The following is a 27,872-nucleotide window of genomic DNA, read 5'->3' on the forward strand; positions in this document are numbered from 1 at the left end:
GCAGCTGTAATAATCAAATGAAGAAGATAAAGAAAGGGTCTACAAGAAATCCTTCACAAAAGAAAGGACAAAATGGTGAAAGTGCAGGAGGTGTGACACCTAGAAGTATTAGAAATTAAAGCAAAATACATGTGAGGAGGTTCAGAAGATTCTTTTAACATCGTGCCACTGGACAAAATACTGCCTTACAACAGGACATAGTAAACGATCAACACTGAATACAGAAAACAGGAAAATAAGTTGGAGCAACAGTCATGATTGATGACTTGGTAAGATACTACCCCAGAGAACAAGTGCTAGACACAGCAGAGCAAAAACACAGTAGGCTTCTTCCTAAATGCCAAAACAAAGCAGGCAGGGATTAGGGTGAAGTACACTCTGGACACTGGCTGAGAACTCCTACTAACCAATACCCATTGATCAATAACTCAGTGCAGTAAGATACAGTAAGAGAAGATGTCCTTTAAGGATATTAAAAGACTGAGACAAACAAAGTGCTATCAGAAGCCTTTGGAGGTGCTTTCAATCAGAATAAGAAAAACCGGAATAAATGAAGACTTATGCTGGATCAAAGTTACCAAATGTCCTGTCTGCAAGCAGGAGAGACTGGCATTCACAACATACTGGAACCAGCTGTGGGGATACAAAGACAGCATTCAATTGTGATGTGTCTCAGAAGACACTAAGACAGAAGCTGTGTAAGAACTGCAGCTGGGCTTCCAAGTATGGGGGAGAAGACAGATATAAGATACTCCACTCAGTCTTAAATCTAAAAAATTACAAAACATGTAATACTGGCACAGAAGAGATAGTAAAACTGTATTGGCATACAAAACAATCTATATAATAATACAAGAAATTGAACGAGAGAGTAATGAACACTCAGTGAAGGTGCTCTTCCTCATTAGAGTGTAATGTAGGTAAACTAGAAATTGAGTGAAAAAAAGGTTGGATGGAATAACATACAATACCAGGAAAGTGTCAGTTAATTATTATAGAACTCCTTTCCCCCCACAACTTGAAATAATTTTTAGATTCCTGCTGGTTTTCTTTTTTTTTTTTTTTTTTAAAGTTCAAATTTGAGGGTTTGAAGGCAAGGTTCAGCAATTTTGAAAGTGGTCATTAAATCTGAGTGAACAATTTCTGTACACAACTAGGGTTGAATTTTTAAAGGCTCAACCTTCACAGGCACTACAAAATAAGCTGCTCCACAAACCTGAACTGATCTTTAAATTCTGAGCTAAAAGAATAGAGTCCACCCAGCAGCATTTCTCTCTGGAGCTCCAAGCACTAAGTAGCTTTAAAGCTGGATGAACTGCCCTCAGCAGTCTTTATCTTACTAACTAAAGTTACTAATTTACCTGTCTTCCTCTTACTAACTAAAGAAGGAGTTTATCATAATGAAATTCTTGTCTTAGATGACTTGGTTAAAGGTCTAAGTAAGGCAGGATGCATGCAGTGCCTTGCAAACAGCCAAATAAGCACGTGCAGCAGAGCAGAATTTATGTATTCCCTATTCCCGTTCCTGCACTGAGAAACAGTTATTTTCATCTTGAACATTCCAGTGGTTCCTGGAGCTACACACAAGTTTCACATTTACAAATATATGGGAAGAAGACTGAAACAATATTTGTCATCAGTACCTTGACAGAAGTTTTAACTCATATTGATCCAGAAAATGGCAAAGCCAACTTGCACAAGTTCTTTCTGCAATGGCTGCCTTGAGGAGAGGAAACTAAATGCAAATATCTGTTGAGAATGTGTAAGTCTTTCAAGATGCTGGTCCTTTTTCCTGTTACTTGGGAAACTGCATAAGCACAAGCAGCTTATGCCTGAGTGTTATTTCCCAGGTGCCTGTTGAAATGCACTGGGAACACAAACCAAGGCAGACAGGATGAATAAATAAGATAACTACATTAGAGGAACCAGAAGAGAAGAAATGGGGTGTGTCTGACGGTGGAAAATAAGCACAAGGAAGAGAAAGAAGGCAATAATCAAGCACACATTCTCTGACAGAGAAGAATTAGTTTTTCATGTTGAAGTAAAGCGTGGATATGAAAAATGAATCATACAGGTATAAATTATTCATGTGTGAAGATGTTTCAGTCATTAAGATATTTACACCATGACTGAAGCACTTACACACTATGTTGATTTATTGACTATGTAATTACATAAGATACACTGATGAATATTGTGTGAAAGGCACTCTAGATTTTTGATTTTGTTAATAATTTTTCTCATTTAAGGGTATTGCATCTCAATCACTACAAGAGGCATGATTAAAACCTCCCAGAGGAAGGAGCCTTGCTTTCTGCATGCTAATACATTTCTTCAGCTACATACCAGCACACCTTTTTTATTTGACAGCTTAAATCACTGGAAACAAGGGGTTTTATTCTGGATATAATTTCAAGATATGTAAATATACTATATTTAGTACAGTATAAATAGTGTGTAGTATCATATTTAGAAATTTTTTAATAAAATGAGCAGTGTTACCAACCTCCTTTGCCTCAAAAGATAATCACAAATCATTTTGAAAACTGAAAAATGTATTTTTAACCTGATAAAGACATCACATTATATGTGTTTCGTTATGTCATCAAAAATGTATATATCTGTTAATCCTTACTGATCCTCATGGTATCTGAAATCCAGGTCAATAACTGATGGGTGGTGGAGGACAAAACACCAGGATTCCCACAGTGGGGAAACCAAAAAGGGAGCTGCTTGCATTAGGCAGCAGAGTATCTACATGTGAAACAGTACCTTTAAATGCCCTAGATGGGGAAATGCTCCAGTCATAGCTTGTGATCAATAATAACACTAAATCCACAGGAAACCAAAGCTTTTTAGTCTATGATGCTTTTTATTTTTTTTCCTTTCCAAAGCTTTCCTGTACTTAAAACTGGGAAGTACAGCTACTGAGCTTGTTGAGTGTAGGAACACTGTGCCCTGCAGCTTCTCACTTCTCTAACTGCAAAGTTTGGGCTGCTCTTTTATTTTTTCAAAGTCACGGCAAAACAAGGTACAAATCATTTTTTTGAGCAGCTTAAAAGAGCTTGACACAGAGGAAAGATGTCAAAATAGATTTTGTCTCTACAGAGCCAGCTGGACCAATTGAAACACAGCTTCAGAAGACTGCTATTGACCTCTCCTGGATGCTGCTGTACTTTATAGCAATGATGTGACAAACAAGTGGATATCTTGTTATCTCACACTAATTTTCCAAGCTTCTTCCCTATTAGGTGCTCACAGACTAACCAGGTTTTCACCTTAAAAGTGTATACAGCAGGTCCCTGTAGCCTTCTCTGTTGTGATCCTCTGACTGATAGTAGTCAAAAAATCTGGCAAGGTGCTGGTTCAGATCAGAAAAAATGCATAGGTCCTCAAACCTTGTAGTTCTTGCAATGCAAAGTTTTAACACTTTTGCAGCAGTGCCTTCACAGATCTAAATGTGTTTTACTTATGTTAAAAACAGAAGACAGTATTTTACAGAAATAGATTTTCTTCATCAAAGAAGTGTGCTCTTCTACTCCACACACCTTTTTTTGTTCCCTTCACACATAATCTTTGCAGCCTAAAGGTAGCAAGTAAGGTTGGACAGCTGGACTTCCTGATTTTAGATGTCTTTTCCAACCATAAAGATTCTGTAATTCTAAGTAAAGCAATCTCTCTCTCAGGTAGGAATTCCCTTTTCTCCATTCAGTTCTTGTCAGTACACCTGAAACTTTATGTTCTTTCTCCTTTTCTGTAACCCTAATTTTTATAGCTGCTGCCTGCATGCCTCATGTTCAGAGTAGTGGATTACAGAAGCATATCTTAATAAGTTAAGGAAGATTGTTAAGAACTGGGAAAAACCCTGAAATCTTTGACACTCTTGCCTTTAAGAGCAAAAAGCTGGAACACTTACAGAAAGTCATGATTGAAGAAATCAGTTTCAATCCCCCATCACTCCCAAATGCCTTAGACTGCATCCTTATTTTCCTCTGCTCTCTCTGTTCTTTTTTCAATTCACAAAAATCAATGATCCTTTTCCAGTACCTGCTCAGCAATCATGTACGTGACAGCTCTGATGTACAAGGGACAACACTGACTGCTCCCCAAATAACCTGTTGAGTAAACTCTCATAGATGGACACTCACAAACCTTTAAATGCAGAAATGCACAGGCCTTTCCTTGAACTTGCTTTCTTTAACAAAACCCAAAAGAATGCAGGAGAAGTATGTAAGTGTGTGTGTGCATTTGTGTACACAAGCCAGTGTGAGTTCCAGAAAGGGTCCGATAACTAAACACTCCACTGCAGTCAGTTCTTACTACAGAAGAGTTGAGACATCCCAAGAAGCAACTGTCAGCACTCAGCACACAACCAGAAGGTACTTAAAATCAGCAGTGATGAAACTGATGTGTAAAGCACAGAATAAGCAACAAATCTGTGCCTTTATTTAGTATCTCAGTCTCAGCTGAGAATAACATACAAGGTTGGTTGCCCAGAGAAGTTGCAGAGTGTTTTGAAGAAATCCAAGTGCTTGGCTTTTCCCCCTGTCTTACCTGAAAAAAAAAATATAAGCAGGAGAAGCTCTTTTGTACATATGAATCTATTTAGCAGGTTGCCCAGAGAAACTGTGGATGCCACATCCTTGGCAGTGTTCAAGACCAGTTTGGATGAGGCTCTGTGCAACCTTGTCTAGTGGAAGGTGCCCCTGCCCATGGCACAGGGGGTGGAACTGGATGGTCTTTAAGGTCCTTTCCAACCTAAATCATTCTATGATTGACAGAATAATCAATGGTGAGGAAAGCACAGCAGATGCAGTTGTGCCAGTCCATTCAGAATCAGTGTGCTAGGGATTATCCCCCCTGTTTTCTGTGTTAAGAAATAAGAGCTGAAATGTTAAAAGCTTTTTGCTTTTTGGAACAGAAAATACCACAGACTTATCACCATGAGTTTTGAGTATCTGCCACTGCTTAGGGAAGCTAGATTGCTGAAATGCAAAAATCAAAGCTGATACAAATCTTACACGGCACTTGAAATCCACAGCTAACTGTTCAAACTTGAGACCAGATAACAAACCCAAAGAACTCTCCATACAGACCATTTCACAAGGTCCTTTACAGGACTGCTCAGCTGACAGCAGAGCAATGTAAAAGCACTCAGGGACTCTGTGAGCATTCACATCCACTTTTCTTCATTCACCCACAGACTATTCATTAATGTCAGACAGTACCTTAAACTACACTTAGTGAATCTTGTCATTCTCTGTGTGGTTTTTGTATTCTTAAGGACTATTTCTTTTATGTGAATATCAGCCCAACCCCCCCATTTTTTGGTGTCTATTAAAATATTTTCTCCATAAGAGTGATACACTTAAAGTTGTCCCAACTTCTCACAGTCTAGTGCAAGATTGCATTCCTAGCTGGGTGAGGTTCATAGTCCTCTGTCATGCTGTGTCTCCTCTATGTCCCTTCTCATGTTTTTCTGAGATTGCCACAGAGACAGGCAGTCAACTTATCTGTCTGTCTTTTCCATGATCTCTTGCAATAACAAGAGCCACAACTAGAAATGGGTGTGCAAGAGAGAGATCTGCTCCAAGTAGGGAAGCTTTTCTCTACTTTTCTTCTTCCTTTCTGCTTCAATTCACTTACACCTTTCTTCTTTCGTTTTTCCAGGTTCCACCAAGTCACAGATAAAAAGAGCTGAAAAAAACCCACTTTTGCCCCTGTTCTTCATCTACATTGCAAAGCACTTAGGCCACTTTGCTACCATTTTAAATTTCTTTTGTAGGGGCATTTACTCATTTTTTTCACAGCAATTGGATGACTAGCCAAGTCTCTTACAGAGAGCTGAGTGATGGTTATTTAAATACTGATTTTTTTGGGTGGAGGTGGGGGCATGGGAGGTCGCTTATTTATGTAATACCCTTTCCTTGCACTGCAAAGATTATTTGATCTCTATTTTGCAAAGGAAGGATATAATTACGTATTTTTAAAGATGATCTAATCAAGAAATTGAGATTGGGATCATGGGTCAATGGTTTCAAGACGGAATGTAGCAGTGAGGAAGAGAGGCAGGAATAAGACTTCTGCAGTGTTTAAAGGGCACAGGAACAACATTCAAGATGGCCTACAGCTGGGTAGTACCATTATCACTCATTCAGAGTAATAATATTTGATTCCTCTTACATTTGTGGCTAAAGGTCATAAATGAACCACGCACAGAGCATGATTCACGGTACTGGCTTTGGTATCCCATTCTACTAATATTGCATAATGTTTGCACCCTGGCTTTGTTCATGCTTCATTTAGCAGAGTAACCTTTTACTCATCTCAGATCTTATGGGCAAAATAAAATCAATGACAGCTAGCAAGCTCTAAAAGGGATTTCTGGAAAGCTAAGAAAACTGTGAAGCTGTTGGAGTAGGTCCAGTGGAGGGCCATGAAGGTGCTCAGAGTACTGAAGCACCTTTCCTGTGAGGATGGGCTGAGAGAGCTGGGGAGGAGAAGGCTCTGGGAAGACCCCATTGCTGCTTTTCAGTACTTGAAGGAAGCTTATAAATAAGCTTATAAATAAATAAATAAATAAAAAAGCTTATAAATAAATAAGATGGAGAGTGACCTCTTACATGGGTAGATAGTGACAGGACAAGGCGAAACAGTTTTAAACTGAAAGAGGGGAGATTTGGTTTAGCTGTTAGGAGGAAACTCTTTACCAGAAGGTAGTAAAGCACAGGTACAGGCTGTCCAGAGAATGTGGATGCCCCATTCCTGGGGGTATTCAAGGTCAGGTTTGATTGGGTGGGCCCTAGGCAACATGATCTAGGGCGGCATCCCTGCCCATGGCAGAGTAGTTGGAACTACATGATATTTAAGGTCTCTTCCAACCCAAACTATTCCATGAGTCTTTAAAATAGAGTAAGCTGACAATGTATTACAAGTAATATTTGCAGAGAAAGTATAGCAGTTTTTAATAATAGAGCCAGTATTTAAAAATTAAATATTGCTCTTGTTCTAAGTGTCAGTCTCCAAGGCTGGACTTACAATCGATCATACAATATATGTGCTCCTTGCATTCCCTTGATTTTGGGGTATTGTGTGTTTCAGGCAGGCTGTAAAATGAGCAACAGCTGTTCTAATTTTACCTGAACTAGAACTAGAGATGCAAAAACAGTACCAAAAATAGATAAATAAAACAGTATATTTTCCATTATTGCAAGTAAAAGGACAGCACCGGAACTGCTGTTCTACTGAGAGAAATATCACAGAGTTCACAGAGAAAAAACCTATGAATCGCTGCTGAGGAAAAAAGCCACGAATGGCATTTTATACTCTCTCACCTTTAGAATAATCACATTTCAAAAATGATAAATAGGAATAATTCCAAGAGGATGCCAGCAGAATGAGTGATAGCAAAATCAGAGAGACCTCTCAACCTCAGAATGGAAAACTGAGACATTATTCTCTAAACAAATGTGCCACCTATTATCCCCTCTATCCACAAGCAATTTAATATTCTTGTCAACTGACTGTCACAGTCTTTCCATTTTCCTCTTGTTGCCTAATTCCTGCAGCTTATTTATATGCTTCTAATTTAGCCAAGTTGTTCAAATCAAAAGCTTAGGAGCTGCCTTTACCTAATTTCGTACTTTGCAACCTAAGACCCACTATCCTTCTCAGCTAAGAAATATCACTAACTAGTTGAAGAACCATCTCTGCCTTAAAAATGCTCCCAGAGTGTGGATGTGGATATATTCAAAATCACTTTGGGACTTTCTCAGACTTTCTCTCATGTTCAGACCATAAAAACCTGCCTAAACAATGTCAGCTCAAAATACTTTCCCCAATTTTCAGGATGCTGCTTCCTCCTGCTAACTGTTTCAAGCTCACACCTTTCCCTTTTACTAGGCCTCTTCCCTGCTCAAAAGCTGTATAAAGTCCCAGTCTCTTAATTTATCTCTCTTTTTCTTTTCATACGCCTTGTTAATCTAAAACACAATCTATCTACTGCACAATTTACTACACAAAAGCAACTTGGTAGATGATACCTGTACAGAAAATCTGGGATCTGCCTCTTGGAGGATAGTCTATTATTGTAAATAAGCCCAGGTACTGAAACTTTCTGCCTTTGTTATCTTGAGAAAGAATTGCACATAGAAAATTCCCGTGGCACTTAAAGAACTATTAGGAACTCAAAATCTCTACCCCCTGATGGCAGCACATGGTTTCAGAACTTGGGAGCTTACAAGTACACCTTTATGGTTAGTTTGGCAATCTGAGCCTCAAATAGAACCTTTCCATTGAAGGATGGCTCCTGAAAATTGCCCTGAAACACTATATAGCATTAGATTAATTGTGAAATGTTTGCAGAAATCAGCAGCAATAGAATTCTTTCTCATTTCATTCCAGGAATGGAACTTACAAATAATTATTTTTAAAAACCATCTTCCAAAATGAGACAAACCCCAAAAACTGCAAATAATATGTCCTCTTCTGAGGCCCTGCAATACAAAACATTGATTTTTCTATGGCACAAAGCACAGATGAACTCAAAGCACGATTGAATCACAGAATGGTTTGAGTTGGGAGGGACCTTAAAAACCATTTTGTCTCAATCCCCTTCCATAAAGCAGGGTCACTCTCCACTACACTAAGTTGCTGAAAGCCCAGTCCAACCTGGTCTTATACACTTTCAGTTATGAAATATCCAAAACTTCTCAGGGCCTGGTAGACAGATACGTATGTCCAAAAGAACTTCCCATACTTATTTTCTCCTCCAAGTAGGACAGAAAATAAAATGCACAAGAACTTTGGTATCTTCAAAACTCTCCATCTCTTGCATGATTCTGTGTCTGACTAATTACAACAAATAGAACAAATAAGGACAACACAATCTGCACCTCAGCTTGCAATCTAAGATCTGCAATCACAGCTGGTGTGCTGATTTTACATCAGCCAACCTTGAAATAGCATATCCATATGCTATACACACTATAGATAATATAAAGAGCTGCAGTACCCATTAATTATGCCTATTTGACACAATGCCCCAAAGTTCCATCTAACAGGAACACTAATAATTAGAATGGGATTGGATTCTCTTCAAAAGCCCACAGAGCACAAAGCCCTCACTGCTGCCACTTGCAGAACAAGCACTGTGAACACCCAAGCACCCAGCCTCTGCATTGAGCTGACACTGCCCATCCATCCAAGACAGGACATCTCAGATAATGCCAAAAACTTCGGAGCAAAGGACACCTGGATAAGTCAATGCTGTGTTAGTGAGATGCCTCAGCCGCCCATGTCTCTCTGCCACGGTGGTGGGAGCTGAAGGCCTGGAAGCAGCAGAGCCACATAAGCAAGATATTGAGGCTGTGACAGCCACTCCTGCTTGTCAACAGGATGACTGACCCAAGTACAGCCCCATCCCCATACGGCTGAGCTGCTTGGTGTACGTGAGCTGCAAGACTGGACCTTGCTCGGGTCCTCTGTACTGAAACATACCAACTTATACATTCATTGTTATTTATTATTTGCATGTGTTAGTGACCTCTGCACACAAGATAATTGCAGTCTCTGCCTTGAAAAGCTGACTTTGGGTGTGCTTCTGCTAACATTGACATCAGCTGAGTTGGTTTGGTTGAACAGGGAGGAGTTTCAGACTAGTCTAAAACTCCTCTCCAAAGCCTATCAGGTAACTATGAACCAGAAGAAAAGAAAAATTAAACTGCACATTGATCTTTGTAACAGATAATATGAATTTCTAATCCTTCAAATATGTACTATTGGTACCACTTTTTCACCTGAAACTTTGGTTCTTCAATAATCTCTGCTCTAGTACAGATGAAATTTAAAATAATTGATGCACTGACACAGCAACATTATAAAAGGCTACCATGCAGAAAGTTGAGGCTGAGATCTGACCTGGAGGTTTTTGCACTGAGGACAAAAGAGTTTTTCTGCTCTTAGGGGTTGCACAAACTTTGGTATGTTTGAGTCAGAAAAAAATGAGTCAGTAAACAAGTTTATTAACTGTCCTCTCTTTCTGCTTTGGTACTGCCTCAGCAGCATTTCAGCAAAAACATTTCAAAGAAACAGAGAAAGTAGTTTAGGTAAATTGCCCTTAAATCCAACACAGAAACCGTGGTCCTAAACATAAACTCTTTCAACCCTCATTGCCAAAATAATCTAGAATTGCTTATATATTTCCAGCTTTTCCCTTCCCAGTACTTGTTCCAAAGAATATAGGAAGAGTACTACTGGGAGTATTCACACATTTAAAGTAAAAGAAAGCTTCTATATCCCCTGTTCTCTGCAGCATACATTTCCAGCAAAACTAATTCCCCATATCTCTGGTCCCAAAATCCCAGCTAAGCAATAACCTCTAGAAACTCAAGCGGCCCATAACTGTTATAGTCATAGCAATGAGAAGGGCACTCTATCATCTGCTATCTCAGCAGACAGCCTGCCAGCTTGCTGCCAGGGTCACCTTTGGCAAGGTTCCCATGTGGCTCCCCCTTTGCTGCAGGACAAGACATTTACCTCCTGCCAGAGCAGCTCCTGCTGCCAGGCTCAGAGGGGCTCCAGGTCCTCTCGTGCCCCTGTCTGGTGACTTGTTTCTTTCTGAAGATGTTCCATTGCTCATATTTATAATTAAGCAATTACTGAATTTATGTAAAGCATAAACTGTGAACAGCTTTTTTCATCTGTGTTTCTTTTCAGTCTGTTTCTTTGGTTTTGGTTGTTCTTTTTCTTTTACTGGTGAAATCCACCTGTATTTACCTAAGGTCTTTGTAAAGACCTTGAAAAATTAGAGGTCACAGTGTTCAGAAAAAGGCAATTCCAAACAACACTGCTGAGCTGACCATAACAGAAAAACTGTGCTTATGCAAGGTGTAAAAAAACCCAAATGAGAAGTTGATTAAAATCTGAAGAATATCAGTATAAATCATCATAAAAATACATGTACACCAATAAAAATCAGAAACGTCTGTTTACAAACAGAATGACATTAAAAGCAAAATATTACACTCACCATGTGGGCACAAAGCACTTCAAACCTAATGATCCCCAGAATGAATATTGCCTGGATGTACTTATTTTTACCTTCCCTCTTTAATGAAATAAGCACATATACTTCCTTCTTCGAGAGCCTCATATGGAAGGTAGACAGTGAATATTTAATGAGTAGGAACACTTTTCCCTTTTTTTCCAAGCTCATGCCTTAATTACTAAACAGTATTCTCAATCTTCTCTGAGCATATGTGGTGGGGGAGAGCTGTTGTATGCTGCAGCCTCTGAGTATTCCCTACAACACATGTTTATTAATGATTTTCTCTTATAACCACACTTTGGAGCAAAAGCGTGGTGTTTTTCCCACTGTAGAGATAAACAAACAAGGATCAAAGAAATGAAAGCTGAAAGCATTGATTTGTCTGGAGAGGAGGTTTTAAGACACCTGTGCTGGGGTTCACTGCACCAAAATGCAGACCTCTCTAGGGCAGACCTGAAGTAGCTACACCTGAGCCTAAACTCTCTCTCTACAACCACCCAAGAAAACTGGCATTTGACAAATGTGTTTCACCTGCCCCAGTTTAGGTATCTGCATCAAGATGAGATCACCTTTTTTAGCGCATTTCTCTCACATGACTGTTTTTCAGATCATTTAGTACTATGCAGCAGGTGACTGTGGGAGGTAAAATGTAAGCAATCATTCCAATTAAAATTTGTAATATAACATATGCAACAAGGCATCTGAGTAAGGCTGCATGGGCATCTTAAATTCTTACATTTCTAATCCCTGAAGGGCTGAACTGAAAGGAACTTTACAAAGACAAGAAGAAACTTCACAAAAAATATACACAAAAAATCTTGGGTTTATCTTTAAAAATCTTTCAAATCTTGGGTTTAACTCTGAGTCAGTTTATGAATGTAGCAAAAAAGCCATTCCTCCAGCAAGGGAGATCTTCTTCTTTGAGAAGAAGCACAGGAAGGACACATGCTTTCTTATTTGCTTTCCCTTTGCAGCTGATTTCTAGTGCAGCTGATGCTTCTCCCATATTCCATATCCAAGTAAAGAATGGCAGGATGTACTGAGAAGACCAGCAGCATCAATACTTTGCCATGATTTATAAAATCAAATGCTGACATTTGAAATCTGGTCTGTTATGTGAAAGCCAAAACTAAAATGAAATGTACGGTGGCTGTCCATCCAACATGTTCTCACTCACATGGGTTTTGCACTTCAACACCATTAACTGAGGTCATATTTAGGCAAAAATATCTAAAAATATTCATACTTTGAAATCCATACCTTTTCAGCATAAATGTTCTGTGTAATGATTAATGAACCATTAACCTTACTGTAAAGGAACAAAAATCTGCATCCCATTTTAACCTCTTAGATTATGCCTGGTTCAGCTGTTCACACAAATGACCTGAGAGACTCATGGGTTTCTTCCTGCCTTGACCTAACCTGTCAGGTACAGTCTGAATGTCTCATACCAATGAAAAAAAGTCAAGAGGATGGAGTCGAGTAGTTCCAGGTTTTTTAAAATGCCTCCCCTCAGGGAAAGTCTTGGGAGATATTTAGTGTTTTCTGGGGTTACAGCACAAATTCTCTCTAGCATAAAGAAAATCAGATCTGTCTCTTATTCCTTAGTCTCTCAGATGACTGCAGGGGCACTAACACAAATCTGGGGCTGTATTTTTTTTAATAATTGGATTTTTTCCAAATACAGAGTTTCTCCTGCTTTGAATTGCATGGCACATACAAAAGATCCTTTAATCTCCACAAAACTTAATTATCACCACTTCTGTAAAACTTTCACCTCTGCGCTCTGAATTTAAGTACTGCAGCTACCTGCCTAATTTGTTTTTCAGACAAGCACAAGCCAGGATACCTCATTATCCTGTTGTTATAGTCTCTGCTGAAAGGCATGCTAGCTAACAGCGAAGCCAACTTACTGACCCACTTCCAGCTGACCAGAGGTATGAGCATGTGGTAGGGATGCCAATTCTCTTTCACCCTGCATTTCATGGTGTATCTGGATAGCCCTCATGTGAAGTGGAAAGATTTGATCAATCCTTTATTTCCCATCTTTTACTAAGTGTCTGTGAAGGTTATTTGCTCGTTTGCTCTGCTTTCTTGAAGCCTGGATGACAGAAGAGATTACTATGATAATCTTTTTCCATCATTTGTCTTTAATTACTCATAAAAAGAAGGAAAATAGCATATTTTTAAGAGGTAGAGACTGCTTCCATTTGAGGATCTTAGCCCCTGAATTAGCATCATGAGATGATGTGCTTTGTAAAGAGATACTAACACAGATTAGCAAGTATCTTCTTAAATGAATGCCCATCATGAAATACATTTGGTATTTCAGATTGATTTCTTATAATTGTAGGCTATTTAGATTAACTGCAAGCAAATGCAGGTTTCACCTTCCTGAAAAGTCTTTGAAGACAAATTTTTCCATTACTCTCAGAACTCAGTAAGTAAAACAGAATATTTTCATACATGAAGTAGAAATCCTCCCCCTTCCTAGTTATTTATGACAATTAAATTGTACCTTTAATTTTCTGTTTCAGGGACATCTCATTTCACCTTTAGAGTTTGTTGTTTTTTTTTTTTCTCCCATACAAAGCAATGTTTATTAAGCTGTTTTTAATAAGGTCATAGTTTCAAAAACACTTGAGATAAATTTTAATTGCACCTGTTAGAGTAATTTGTAACTTATATGGTTCAGCTAAACTCCTTTTATTTCTCTTTAGGGATGATCAAGAAGTTTGTAAAGAAAAAAATACCTGTAAGATTTAGGAAGTCCTTGTAAAACATGACAACTCCTCCCTTCTGCAATCACCTACTAGCAGGATGGCTATTAAACTGCAGCAGCAAATCACAACCAGACAAAGATATCAGGCAAATAGACTTGGGAGTCATAGAAATAATACTTTCCTGATTAAAACATCTTGTTTTTAACTGCTTGTAACTTACAACTTGGCCACAGTACAAAAGTTTGGTGTGATTTTTTCTTGCAGTGGTTACCTTTCTCAGACTATACCTTTTTCTCTCCCCTTAGTTATTTTAGCTGAAACAGGTCATTATGAAAACCCAGAGTTTGCTCCACCTACCCTGCCCTTCTCCCTGAAAATTCTATAGGCTTTATATGGAAAATTCATGTTCTCTGTATGTCCTTTCTACCTGACAGATCAGGCACTGGGAATCAAGACCTAAGAAGAGGGGAGAGAAGGACTTTTTGGGCAAGAAGGGGAGGAACTGAGGTGAGTAGGTTATTGATTCGTAAAGAAGCTGCAGAACAAGAAACTTGGGAATGGTTTGCTAAGAGACAGAGACAAGAAAGGGCTAAAGAAGGACAGGAATGTAAACTGCAAAAGGCCTTTAAAAGAGGGAAATCAGCAGTGTGAGAGAAATGTATTGGAAAATTACTTAAGCCTTGGCAAAAGACAGCAGAAAAAAACTGTGCTGTAAGGAGAGGAAATAGCATGTTGGGGATTTAGGACCTTCTAGAAAAGATAACTCAAACTGGGTCAGTAAAGAAAGGAAAAATCAAGCAGCTACTGGGAAAAAGACAGTAATGCAGCTCAGAACCAGGATAAGAGCAACGAATGGAGGAAAGAAGCATCATGCCTCCATGAAATAGACAGGAAGGAACATGGGATCCAGAACCCTCGCAGCTGTTCTCCACTTTCAGCAAACGCCTTCAAAACCCTGCAATCATGTGTGTGTGTGTGAAGACTTTTCTGGTGTCCATGAATCAATCACATGTGCACTGGGCTGGGCAGCTGGTCTGATAATGCTCCTAAGAGAGAGCAGGCTGGCAGGCTTTGTGGTTCTCACTCTTTTGAAGAACTTTTCTGGAATGGATGTCAGAAGCTTGAAGTTTTTCTGACAGAGAAACCCAGGCAATGGTACACAAAAATGTGTCAATAGGTGGTTCAGGCAGGACTTGCCCTCAGTGAAACTGTGCTGGCTGTCTTGAACCACCTTCCTGTGCCTTAGCACAGCTTGCTAGCACTACAAAGAGAAAAGTTTTTTATTGTATATATCCACGGCTGACTGTCAGTTTATACTGGTGTCCCTGATGCAGGCATCTGGCACCAACAACAGAACACGCCATGGGTTTGATGAGCAACTAAACTGCACAGGGAGATGAGACTAATGTGCCATAGCACGTAGATTTAACTATCTGCTCAGTAAATGTGAATCACCCATTAGCTTCCACGAGAGACAAAAAAAATCCCATGTGTTTCACCTAGTGACACATCGGTGAGTGGATATTTCTGGAACTGTGAGAGTTATGTCTGTGTTATCTTTTGCTGTAAGAAAGATCCAATACATATGGAATGACCTTGGGACTCAGAAGTTTTCTCCTTGAGATCTGCATATTGCCTGAAGCACTTAAACTGTGGCTGGATTAGGGCCTCAGGAAGAAACACCAGGAAATTAATAACTTTGCATTTAGACAAGGATCTGGGCAGTGCCTTCAATAAGCCTGTGGTCACACACTGAAGACAGAAATAAAATTCAAAATGAATAGCTGCATAAAAGGTTATTATCTCTCTTGTGGCTCTTGTGACTGCACTGTATGCACACCCCTCTGGAGAGTGGCTGAGCAGACAGTCTCGCTTCTGACTTTTCCCAAGCAGAACACTCAACATTTTGACATCCAGCATTGACTTATAACATAACTTGTGTATGTGTCTGTGTAGCAGTATTTAAAGTAGTGTTTCAATTAATACAGCTATTATGACCTTTGTTTCGCACATTAATTTTCATTCTATCTGTCTCTGAAGCAACATAAGACAAGAAAATTTCTTCAAAATTTTAGGCAGCTAATTCATACTTAGAATTTCAAGGCATCTAAATCTATAGCCCTGGGACAGCCAGGAGACCGGCAGTTGCAGTCCAATGCTAGAGTATGCTAACCTACCTGTTCTGTCAAAACCCTATATGAGACAAGAGAAATGTACATTTTAAGTCTGTAAAGCAACAGAAAGAAAAAGGCAGTGTGGAATCCTACAGGGCTCCTGACCTTACTTCAACTTGCAGGGTCTTGCAACACTTACAAGGCTTATGAAGATCCCAAGTCAGTCCTTGGAGTCTCTGGGGCTTCTGCTTCTTTGGGCTTGTAAAATGTCTAGCTTTTAAGGGTCTCCACAGCTCTGGATGAGTGATATTGCTTTATGAAACCTAAGGGTCAGCCCATAAGTTCTTTTTTCTCCTCTATTTATTGCCTTCCACACATTACTGAAAGTCTACACTTGACTGTGGATTTTCTCACCTGATCTTTAAACTGTGCAAATTTTCTCTCCCTAGTGCTCTTCTTGTCAGGCAGAATCGCTGAAAGGTGAGGCAGGTTTCTATAAATATACTTTCATAAGATCATTACAGTACTAATTAATTAATTAATTAGCTTATTTTAATGGGTGAACTTAAAGAGGCAAAAGCCTTGGAGGAGGCTAGCAAAAAGATTTACTAGCAGATGTCTGCATCAATATTCCCCTTTCTAGGGAGTTCTATCAGTGTTAAACATTGAGTTGACAAAATAGAGGGCATTGCTCTCGTTAAAATCAAGCGGTTCTGTGCCAGGGTGACTGGTAGATTTGCAACAGAGAACAAGCTGACTACTTCTGTTTTGTAGAGAAAACTTACAGGGTGCCACATTCCAGCAAATCTATTCTGGCTCAAATAAGAGCAAGAACTGTTAAAGAAGCCAGAGAAACATATGGAATTTGCAAGTGCAATATGTTCCTTTACTCCTGAACACTACAGAGTGGTTTGAACTAACAAACACCCATTGAAGAGAGAAAGATGTTGTGTCTCACAAGTGCAAAAAACTAAAAAAAGCTTCTTTTGTGCCCAAGTTCTGGCAAAAGCTGTTAGTTTTGTTTAACTACAGTATCCTTGATTCAAAGATTGCCTCAGCATGAGCATCCAAGACTTAAAAAGTAGGTTGCTGCAAAAGATCATCAACAGCCATTTATGAACTAGTTACATAAAAATGGCCAGAATTTAAACTCAAGGTAGTCACTACCTTTGAACTTGTCTGACTGCTCCCTTTCAGAGAAAATATGGAAGGTTACCCAAGACGCAACCCCAATTATAGAGACCACACAGAGCCCAGTGGCATCATGGCAGATCATTGAAAACCTGAAGAGAAACTGCATCTCCTCAATGTACTGATAACCTTTTATTTCTTGTTTTAGACAAAGGCCCTGTGAATCTTTGTTTGTAGCTTGTTATTAGTATTGCATTATAACTCTCACTCTCACTACAACTCTAGCTGTGAACAGTTAGTTATGGTACTTCATCTGACCACTGCCTAATAGTGAGAATTTCACTCTCTCCAACCTAATTTTATAGCTTGGAATTAATATTTTTTATTTTATTGCCACAGGAGAGGATTCAGGTTGTAAAATTATCTTGACAGCAGCAGCAAGTCACTGCTAGCTACTACCTTGCCTCTACTTCTCCCCTTCCTCAGAATGAGGGCTCAGGTGTAATCACAGGGCAGAGAGCTGCACTATACAGACCTGTCCCACTACTAGATGAAAACACATGATCCACATAACCAGAAAGACATTTAAGGTGTAAGGACTATGGAGAAAAGTAATAAAGCCCACAAAGTTCATGTTAATTCTATACAGTTTTGTGTAGAGCCAGTCACTATATCCACGTCCTTTGCAAACACTGAAGTGCAGCATTATTTAAGCATCACAGAGTTAAAAAACACAGGAAGTTTCCTCTAAAATCAACAAGAAAGGTAAGCAATCACAGTACTTCAACACTGGAGAATGTGTTCTGGAAAACAGAAAGACATTTGGAAGACTGCATCCTCCACAACTTCAAATGTAACTTTTATCACATTATAAAATACTTTCTCAGAAATTAGGTTTTTCAATTTTCTTCAGGGATTATCTTGGTATTTTCAAAGTCCTACTAAGACAAAGTCTCTTTGAAACTACACAGCAGTACACTCCACACACCAACCTGGAAATATTTTCAGCAGAGTCTAAAAAAAAAAATCTCTTACAAGCACCTGAATTGACAAGTTTATTTCCTAGGACCCAGCAGAGCAGGAGACTTCAGGATGTACTTAGGCAAGCACAGGTGTAACCCCAGAGTTCAACATGAACAGCCACATCTCTTACATTATATACACACTTGATTACCCTGCACAGAACCCCTTAATGCTTTTTTTACTCCAGTTTGTCTAGGGTCCAGAAACAATAAAATGTACAAGCTTCCCAAGTGACCTCTTGAAGACTTCAGCTGGGAGAACTAAACTTTGAGAAATAGAGCACCTTTGAAACAGCTTATGCTTACAGGAGTAAGAAAAGTCAGTTACACACTACAGGACTGTAGTTGAAAAATAGTTCAGGATTATTTTCTTCATCTAGTAAAACCATTTCAAATCAAGTTCCAATTTCATGCTATCAGAATGTATTTTATGGCTCTTCCCAGTTCTGGCCACACAGAATACTGCTTTACAGGATACTACCATCACTAACAGAAGAGAAAGTATTAAAGCAAACAGTGCTACAATTATATCTCTAGGAGTAACATATTCTACTGAAAGCTTATACCAGGAGGACCCTACAGAATATACTAGACTTCTGTGTAACTTTTGGATTGTTTCTGCCCCTTTCAAGCAGGCTAACCTACTAACCTATTTTCAAGCATCAGTTATTGATAAGTCACCTTACCCAATACTCTTCCTTTGTTTTAGCCTATTTTCAAATTCTCATCAACCCTTAGACACAGTTTATGGGTAGCATAAGAGTTGAGAAAAAAGAGTAACATTTCTGTAATTTTAAAATTTCTCTTCAAGACTCACGTTCTCTCTTTCATGTGACTCCCAACTCTGACTTTCCTGCTCTTGAGCAAACTAAGAGAAGATTCAAATCAGAAAAGGTTTCCTGGGCCAGGATTCAATGGATTAGGATGAATGATTTTCAGCCTTTGCACCATGGTCATAAAATAACTGCACAAGAGATCTTCCCAACAAAATCTTTTGTTCCCACCACTGCTAAAATACTATGCAGGGCACGCAAATTGGAAAAAAAGTCAAAACCTACTGGGGGCTAGGTAATATCACAATGCATTAGAAAGACAGTCTACTATTTCTTCTTGCAGATTCTGCTGGACCACCATTCCAAACAGCTCCCAGTGTTTTTCCTTTTCCTTCCTTCCTTCTGACTCCACAAGTCTCAGGTTCTTTTACCTCCTTTAATTCTGTTGGATAACACATTCATTGCCAGGAAGGCAGGAATGGTAAATCCAGATTTGGTGCTGAGAACAAAAAGAGTTTATTCAGAGAGCAAATGACACAAAGAGACTGACTGGTAGATGCTGCCTATAGAGTTACAAGCCTGAAATTACCACCTAAGTTCTGTATCCTCCTGAACTGAGCTTTATCCAGATAGTACTGAAAAGAAGGTTCCTGCCTTGAACAAGCTGCAATTTAGGACACAACAGAGTATTTCATCATGTGGTCTCCTCCTTACAGAAACCTTCAAAGATTTCCAAATATCCTCAGTGAAATGGAGGCTTATTCTCCCCCTGGGGTATACAAGGAAAATGGGGATGGGAGTTTTCTCTGAAATGAAAGTTTGCTGGGAACTTCGTTTACAGCCAGGGGTTCATTTCAGAAAAAGTGGAGTAGAAAGAATATTGATTTAACTGTGATGATAGGCAGGGTTTGGTCATCCATCGTCTTTTGAAGAAAAAGAAGAAACAAATGAAAATACCTAAATTCTAGTTCTCAGAAGCTAGAGCTCATCTGAGCTGTCTCCACCTTTCTGGACACGAATCTGTACAACTGTCCATCAGGCCTGCCAGACACTACACAAACCTGCCACTTCAATTCTTGACAGTTAAGTAAACAGAGACATATATTGTAATAAAAAAAGAGAAATCTGTGTCTCAGAGAAGAATAAAGAGGGCTGTTGCAGAATAAGCAAATATCTGACATTATTCTTTTCAGTATTAATCTTTTCCAAGGCTTTGAAGTTCGACAGTGCTATTTCACAAATCCCTAGGAGGCTGCTTTACTGCTAGGCTAGAAACCTGACTGTGGAACTGAGCAGAAAAAGAAGTGAAAAATCCCCAAACAGACAAGAAATATTTCAGTCTGACTGGTGAGTATTTCTGTTTCTTGCTGCTATGAATTTTCTGTAACTTGAAAAAATTGAGGGAACATGACAATTTTCAAAACAAATGGAAACAAATAAATTCCAAATCTCCTGTTAAAAATCATCTGGTCTACTTGAATTCACAAAAAAAACCTCCCATATTTTCAGTGAGTTCAATCAAAGTTTGTATAATATGTAAGCTCATTTTTCAAGCCATTTGCCACCTCTGTATTCTTAACAAAATTTCTCTCCCCTATTCCTTTCTCTGTGGCAGTCTTGTGACTTTTTAATTATGTCTTGTCCAACTAGCAGCACTAGCAAAAGGCAAAAGAATTCTTGTTAGATCAAGTATTCCCCTCCTTCATGTGACAGAAATGCTTACACTTCATTAACCTTTATTATAAACTAGTCACTGGAAAAGTTACTTTGCTAGAATCCACACTATGGTTTCAGCCTACAAACCACGGAATTGTCAGAATGCTAAATTACAGTAAAATACTGCTCACCTCCTTATGAACCCAGAATTAATGATACAATGCAGAAGGGAATAGCAGTGCTACCAGGAGCATAACAGGTCACAATCACTTCTAAAATAGCTCATGGAGAACAGGCAGCAATATATCACAGATGGCTCCCAGTGTTACAGCCCCACTTCCTATCCCACGACCTACCCATCACTGAGACATCGTATTCCACCAGCAGAGTCGCCTCCTGCCCGCACTGCTTCAGAATACTCATGGCTTCAGCATGGGTTGTTCCCAACAGTCGGATCCCATCAACACTCAGCAGCCTGTCCCCAGGTTTGATTGTGCCCTCTCTGAAGGGAGAATAAAGGAGTGATCTTTGTTAGTGTAAGACAAATTGATTTGGAGATAATACCATTTTTATGCAAAGCGATTCTCTCGAACCCTCCCTGACATCCATCCCTCTTGCCTTAACACTTAACATTTACTTTGACAGCGAGAATGATCAGAGGGCACAGTGGAAAGGAAATTGCTTTAATTGGAAAGTCAGTGACTGGAAAACAGCTTACCACACAGTGAAATAATCAAGTCACATTAAATTGCACCCAAGTATAGCTTCTGCTCAACATATGCTTTCTTTCTACCTTGTCCACACAACTCTGTTTTCATACATACATAAACACATCCTCCTCCAATATTTTCTTAAAAATAAACACGAAGTGCAAACACATGGGTGCTGAAACAGATTGCAAAATATGAATGCCCATTTATTGATTTTCTTTAAAAATATCTTTTACTTGCGTAATTCCGTTTTTCATTTCTTCCTACCTAGAAGTAATTCAGCTCTAAATCTAAAATGCTGTCTCCTAGGCATATCTCACAACCTATTAAGAATTATAACAGAAAATTAAATACTAACACTGTCAGCTTAAGAATCATGGAGCAAAACAAGGAAACCAGGGAATGAAGGAGATAAAAAAGTGTGGGAACAAAAGAAACGCTCTCTTGAAATATTTTCTTCTCAGTTTCCAAGGTCAAAAATGTCAGCATAGGCTACAGATATCAATCTGTTTTAAAGAAACTGCCCTTTGAGTTTCTTAAATGGTTTAAGGACACAAATGCCATTTTTGAAAATACAGTTTGTACATAAAAATAAAGTGAATATTCTTACTATATATATATATATATATATACATATATATATATATATATTATTATATACAAATATGGCCAAAACATAAATCTGTATCCAGAAGTTTTCTAGGTAAAGCTACGTGTGACCTCACATGCAGATATGTACAAACATCTTAACAGAATAACAAACCACTCAAAGTAGTCACAGTATTATTCTGAACCACAAGATAAAAAGATTGTGGTGTTAAGAGTATAAAAAGCATACTTAAGAGCTACATCAGTTGTCTGAAGAATGCAAAAAAAAAATGTGCCCTGACCTATTTCAGGAATTTATTCCAATTATTTTGGGTGCAAGATTCTAAATTAAAGTTTGCACACACCATAACGTGCTGAGCCTCTGTGGTTGCCCATTACTATTGCTGCAGTTGTTATTATTTCTATTACAATTAAAGACAAACCCATGAATTTCAAAGGACTATATTTAAATGCATCTATTTCACTCAAAATCTTAACTTCTGTCCCAAATAATTCACCTTTCTCCATTTCTCTTTCACATGAACTCCAGAGAAAGATGAATTGTACCTGTCAGCAGGCCCTCCAGGTCTGACACATGTTATTACTACAGGACGAGATTTATTTCTGTCATCGTGTGCTCCACCTAGAAAGGAAAAAGTCAGAGAAAGTATACCTTCATTTTATGCTTTTTATGAAAACTCATTTCCAAAAGGCAAGCCTACATCTTGTAGCATGCACCTTCACAGATGGGCTAAAAAAATTAAAAAATGGCCAAGCGATTAATATGACCCTCTACTGAATTCTACCTAAATAAAATCAACTTACTCTATGTATAGATGAGTCTTTAAAAACATTTCTATGGAGGGATTCTTACTAAATGACTATTTTTTCCTTAGAACCTTCACTCTGAAAATGTGATCTCAGTGTGAACACATTGTTCTGCAATGTTTGCAGCACAGAGAACAAAAATCTGTACTTTATGTATACTCAGAATAATGAGTGACCACTAATAATTTATGTATTAAATAAAAAAAACACATCTTCCCTGAAGAAAATAATAATTCATTATTAGGGTATTGTAATTAACAGCTGCATCTTTTCTTCTGTTTCCCAAGTCAATGATATTTCAATTGTTCAATTCAGACTACCAGCAGTATTAACCAAATTTCATGCCTAATATATACAAGTACTACATGTAAATCTTTTTTTTAACAACTATGATCTTCCTGGTGATTTCAGTGGTAACAGAATCTGGTGTTATGTGACCAGAGTTTGTAATGTTTCTTTTGCATAGTTGATTACTTAAAATTCTTCCATAAACAAAAATTAGAGCAGTCCATAAAAGCAACATACGAGAGTATGGAAAATGTAATACATTGATTTTTACAAACTGTAAGCCATACATCTTGTCATATTTCTTTGTGCTTCAAAAACTTATCACTTTTTTTTTAACAAGAAAATACAGAGCTCAAACTCAACAATAACTCACCTCTTATTACAAATCCAAAAGTGTTCCCTTCTTTATGTAAAGTAACTTCCACAGTTCTAAAGATGAGACCTGATCCTTGTACAGCTAAAATAAAAAGAATCAAAACCTTAATAGTTATTATTTTTCTAATTATACACACAGATTTATACCTTTTCTAATTTAAGATGGATATTGAGTCATGCAATTGGAAAGTCTCAATTACAAAACAGACAGACTGAAGACCTGTAATTAAATAGAACTCATCCCCTGTTTGAGAGGATTTTGGGCTAGATATTTTGCAAACTGACAATGGTTTGGAAAAAAGACACAGATGCATATAACAGTTGAGAAATTTTTATGCCAGAATTATGGCATAATTTTGCTTTTGTTATAGTTACAGAAGAGTGCTAGAAAACATGGAAATACAGAGTGAGACAAAAATGACATGAAATCCTTAAGAGTACCTATTGAGCCTCTTGTTTAGCTATGAACACAACTGCTTTTGTCAATTAGAGAGAAGACAATCAAGATTTTTGGGGTGTTTCTCTGACCTTAGGTTACTAGATTACAATGCATAATACACTTTGTTATCACAAGGACCTTTTTTTCTTTTTCAAAATGTAGCATGCTCCCTTATAATTGGTGAGTTACTAAAAACGTTCTCTGGCTTGTAGTTGAGTCAGTATTTTCTCTGGAAGTACTAAAGAACTGGTGTACAGCTGGACTAGGAGGTGAGAAGCCTAATGCACAGACCAATACATTTGGGTGTGATAATCCACTTCACAGAATTTGAAACCACTGCTGTTAAGAGACCAGCAGACAGTTTGCTATTAGCTTTTACAGGAAAAACTTTGGCACGGTCTAAGAACTCCATTTTCCAAAGGGAAAAGGACTCTGTGCAAAATCACATGCACTCACACTTTCCACCTTCCACTCAAGTACTGCAAACAGTACAAACACACATCAAATTTTAAAAAAATCAAAATCAAACCAACCCAGCTCTAAAAAATACATATTTGTGAGCAGCAGAACTAATGAAAACTTGGGTCATTTAATGTTCCTGCCTGCAATAACCAGAGTTTCCCTGTCAGGACACCCTGAGGGGGCAAGGGATGTCAGAGGCTACCCTGTGTGTGCTGCCCATAATGAAAGGCACCAGCAAGAGCAGAGGGCCCTCAGTGCTCTCTGCCCCTCTCTGTCTCTCTCAGGACTCCCCTGCTCCCAACTCACTCAGGTGTTAATTTCCAGGAGAGGTACTGTATGTAATGTACCTTCTGGGGAGTTTTTCAGTCCCTATTAAAAAGTTACTGCAGGGAACCAGGAGAACCATCCAGTGAAATTACATACATCTCATTTTCTTAGGAAAACAGGTGAAACGTGGCCCTCCAGAGCACTGCTCTGTGCTGTAGTAATTCCTGCTACAGCTTGAAGATCGTGACTGTGTTACTGAGTCCATGTGGTTGTTTTCTTTTCAATTAAAAACGTTTTACTGACTAAAAATGGACCATGAGGAGAAGACAACTTCTGCCTTCATTCCTATTGACAGAAAGTGACCTCGCACGTAGCTCATGAGGAATCCGCACTTCCCCATTTGTTTGGTGTGGCCATTTGTGTAACTTCCACAGGGGAGAGGTGAAACTCACAGTTCAGCAGCGAGCAATGGCAGCTGCCTCCTTCCACTTGGGGACAGCCACTCAGGTGCCTGTCCTTGCACCCCAGCCTCAGCCTGCTCTGGGAAAAAAACTCCTTAACCCTTGCCAGCCGGGAAAGGCAGACACGGGACGGGCTCTGCTCACCTTCCAGTTTTAAACACTGAGGTGTCTCCTGCTGAAAACAGCAGCTGGATGCTCCTGCTGTGAACACTTCAGAAATGGAAGGAAGCACTAGGGAGTGGGATTACCAGAGCTCAGCCAAATTTAATCCATCATTATTAAATGACTGACATTTTTTGGCTCTGAAACTATGACAGTCCTCCCTCTGAGGGAGCAAGCATGGGAAAAACAGTAGAATTTCATTATGTATGGGGATGGGAAGGAAGTGCCAGGACTTCTCCACATGACTTACTGGAAAACTTACATGTTTAACAAAAGCAGCTTGCTCACTAGTAGTTCATGGAAACAACTAGACTGCTAATTATCTCCAACTTTATTATCTATTCTTGTATGAAGAGGCTGGAAATTCCAAGGACTTAAAGAAAAAGTTATAAATGCTGCTGTAATTTAGCATGTCAAAATCCGGTCTCAGCGAACAAGAGTGGCACATATGCAAAAAGAGGATGAAAACCAGAGAAAGCCCAGTTGAATAAATGCAAAACAAATAATGCTGGTGAAACAACTACATCTGCAGCAAAGTAACTCTGAACTCAGCTGATTAATTCAGATACTGTGCTTCAGAACATGAAGCTCCCTCTCCACAGGCAAACACTAATAAACAGAGGACATGCAAAATTTTTCCATGTGCTTGTCAGGAGGTTCTAAAAAACCCCAAATACATAACTAGACTAACCCTCCAGCTGCTAGAAAGCAGTGGGGAAGTTCATCAGCTTCGGAGCAAAAATTCCCAAACCCAACCAACCAACCAACCAAAAACCAACCAAAAACCAACCCACATCCCCAGAAGATCAAAAACCAACAAAAAGCAGAGATTGGTAACTCTGCTCTGTTGTTGGCGGGATTTCTGCTTCTAAAATATGTGAGAGCATCCCTCTGTACTGCCAGTTCTTTTGTACTGCTTCAACGCTCTGTTATAAGCCACAGGAAAAAATAGAATTAAGAACCACTACTAAAATGACTACTACCAACCATGCCTATCTTACTGTTGACTACATCTGCTATTCCAAATAGGCTTTCAGTTTTCTCTGCAAATACTTACAGACTGGAGGCAGCTCATATTCCACTTCTAACACAACCCTTTCACCAACATTCTTGAGCAGGCTGATGATCTCATCATGGCGAAATTTGGTCAGGTTGATTCCATTCACAGATTTGATGTAGTCCCCTACATCCAGCTGGTCACTCCTAGGGAACAGTACATATTCCTTTCATGAAAGACAAATCTGATCAACCAAACTAAATCCCTTAAATTACTGTTTAGTGACTGTAAGAATTTTTTTTCTATGAATCTAGATTAAAACGAGTTGATTTTTCTAATAGAAAGTGGCATTTTAAGATGTTAATCTACTCTAGTTTCTTAAAATATTAAAGTAAGAATATTGTTGCATTATTCACTGAGGTACAAAACCATCTGTACAATAAAGGAGTTGGATGATTTGACTGGTTTGGGCATAGGATCTGGGAAGTCATCTTCTTCATGTCCCCATCCCTGTCTCTCTCTTTGGGAAATGTCCATAAACAATTTTGTTTTGGACACTGGTTGCCTTCACAGCTAACATCATATCAACAGGAGATGGGCCAGGGCCAAAAGCATATGTTCTACTCAGTTGGGATGATTTAGCTCAACCCTGATCTTTTCACTTGTCTCACTCATGATTAAAAGCGTTTCTCTTTCCACTGTAGCAGTATAAAGCAAGGTACCTATCACTTTCGAGTCTTTTTAATCTCAAAGCTATCTAATGAAGAATTAAAAAAAAAGAATAAAATTATGGCAGCACTATCATTCTTTTTATCCATTTTGGTTTTTTTCCCCCTACTATGTTATGCTACTCCTCTCAAATTTTTGTTCAAAGACAAAAAAACCCAAGAAATAAAACATACATAATTTAGAAGAAATAACATGAGTCTTATGACAACTTTCAAAGATTTCATTGGTATTTCCAGTTTTTATCAAAGTAGTCTTGAGCAAAAAGAAGCACTAGCTGCTGCCATTTTCCTCTGAGGTTCTCTACTGATGGGCTGCCATTATAGATGCATCAGGCACATATTTTTTAGGTGACCTTTCTGATGCAGTATGTATTTGTGAAGCAATCACATATTATAATGCATTTTGTAGCTGGAGATGTGGTTACCTAGCAGCGATTCCTCCTTGACGAAGGTTAGATACTCTTGGTTTCCCATCCTTGTCGATACCACCCGATACTGTGAGCCCTAGGGTGGTGCCTTCTTTTTTCATTAATTCAACTATTGTTGAGCCCTTGAATTCCTCTGTTGAAAGAAAATTATTCACATTATTAAAATTTAAGTAGTAACACAGATGTTGCCTTTCTAATACGTCACCTTCTTCCCAAGAAAATCATTCTGTGTTAGTAAGAAATAACATGTACATCTGGAGATGTTTTATGTTACAATTTACAAGTTCTGTCCACAAGGCTCTGCATACAGATAAATCTTGAGCCATATGTTCTGTAAAAGGTTATTAAAAAAGACACCAGCGTGCTAGTATACTATACAGAGCCCACAAATATGAAGTCTGGGAACACTTATAACTAAAGATAGTTGTTTCACATTTTAAAAAAGCTGTATTTTCTCATTTTCTGCTCTCTACCTCTGACCTCTGTGCTTTATAATGCACTTCAACTGATTATATAGAAGAGTAAACCACACAATGATATAACAGAACTATAATTTTATGTTCAGACTCACTTTGAGGCCACTAGCAGATGTCAGTGTTAATAGAACAATTGAATATAGCAAGAATCCAGACAGAGATACTTCAGATCTTAACAGTTTTATTCCTTATTTTTA

General features: G+C 38.6%; 1 protein-coding gene across 5 annotated transcripts in view; it reads right to left on the minus strand.

The window, feature by feature from the left end:
• GRIP1 (glutamate receptor interacting protein 1) overlaps positions 1-27,872 on the minus strand; it is a 210,344-nt gene that overhangs the window by 48,416 nt on the left and 134,056 nt on the right. For all 5 annotated transcript variants that reach the window (XM_041465593.1, XM_041465592.1, XM_041465595.1 and 2 more), the window contains exons 3-7: positions 27,197-27,332; positions 26,104-26,249; positions 23,254-23,337; positions 22,332-22,407; positions 20,823-20,968 (exon numbers count right to left, since the gene is read on the minus strand). In XM_041465593.1, the coding sequence (XP_041321527.1) occupies positions 20,823-20,968; positions 22,332-22,407; positions 23,254-23,337; positions 26,104-26,249; positions 27,197-27,332 (588 nt within the window). The remainder of the gene's footprint in view (positions 1-20,822; positions 20,969-22,331; positions 22,408-23,253; positions 23,338-26,103; positions 26,250-27,196; positions 27,333-27,872) is intronic.

This window comes from Pyrgilauda ruficollis, unplaced genomic scaffold, assembly GCF_017590135.1.
Source record: "Pyrgilauda ruficollis isolate IOZ18807 unplaced genomic scaffold, ASM1759013v1 scaffold19, whole genome shotgun sequence".
In the NCBI taxonomy this organism is placed as follows: domain Eukaryota; kingdom Metazoa; phylum Chordata; class Aves; order Passeriformes; family Passeridae; genus Pyrgilauda; species Pyrgilauda ruficollis.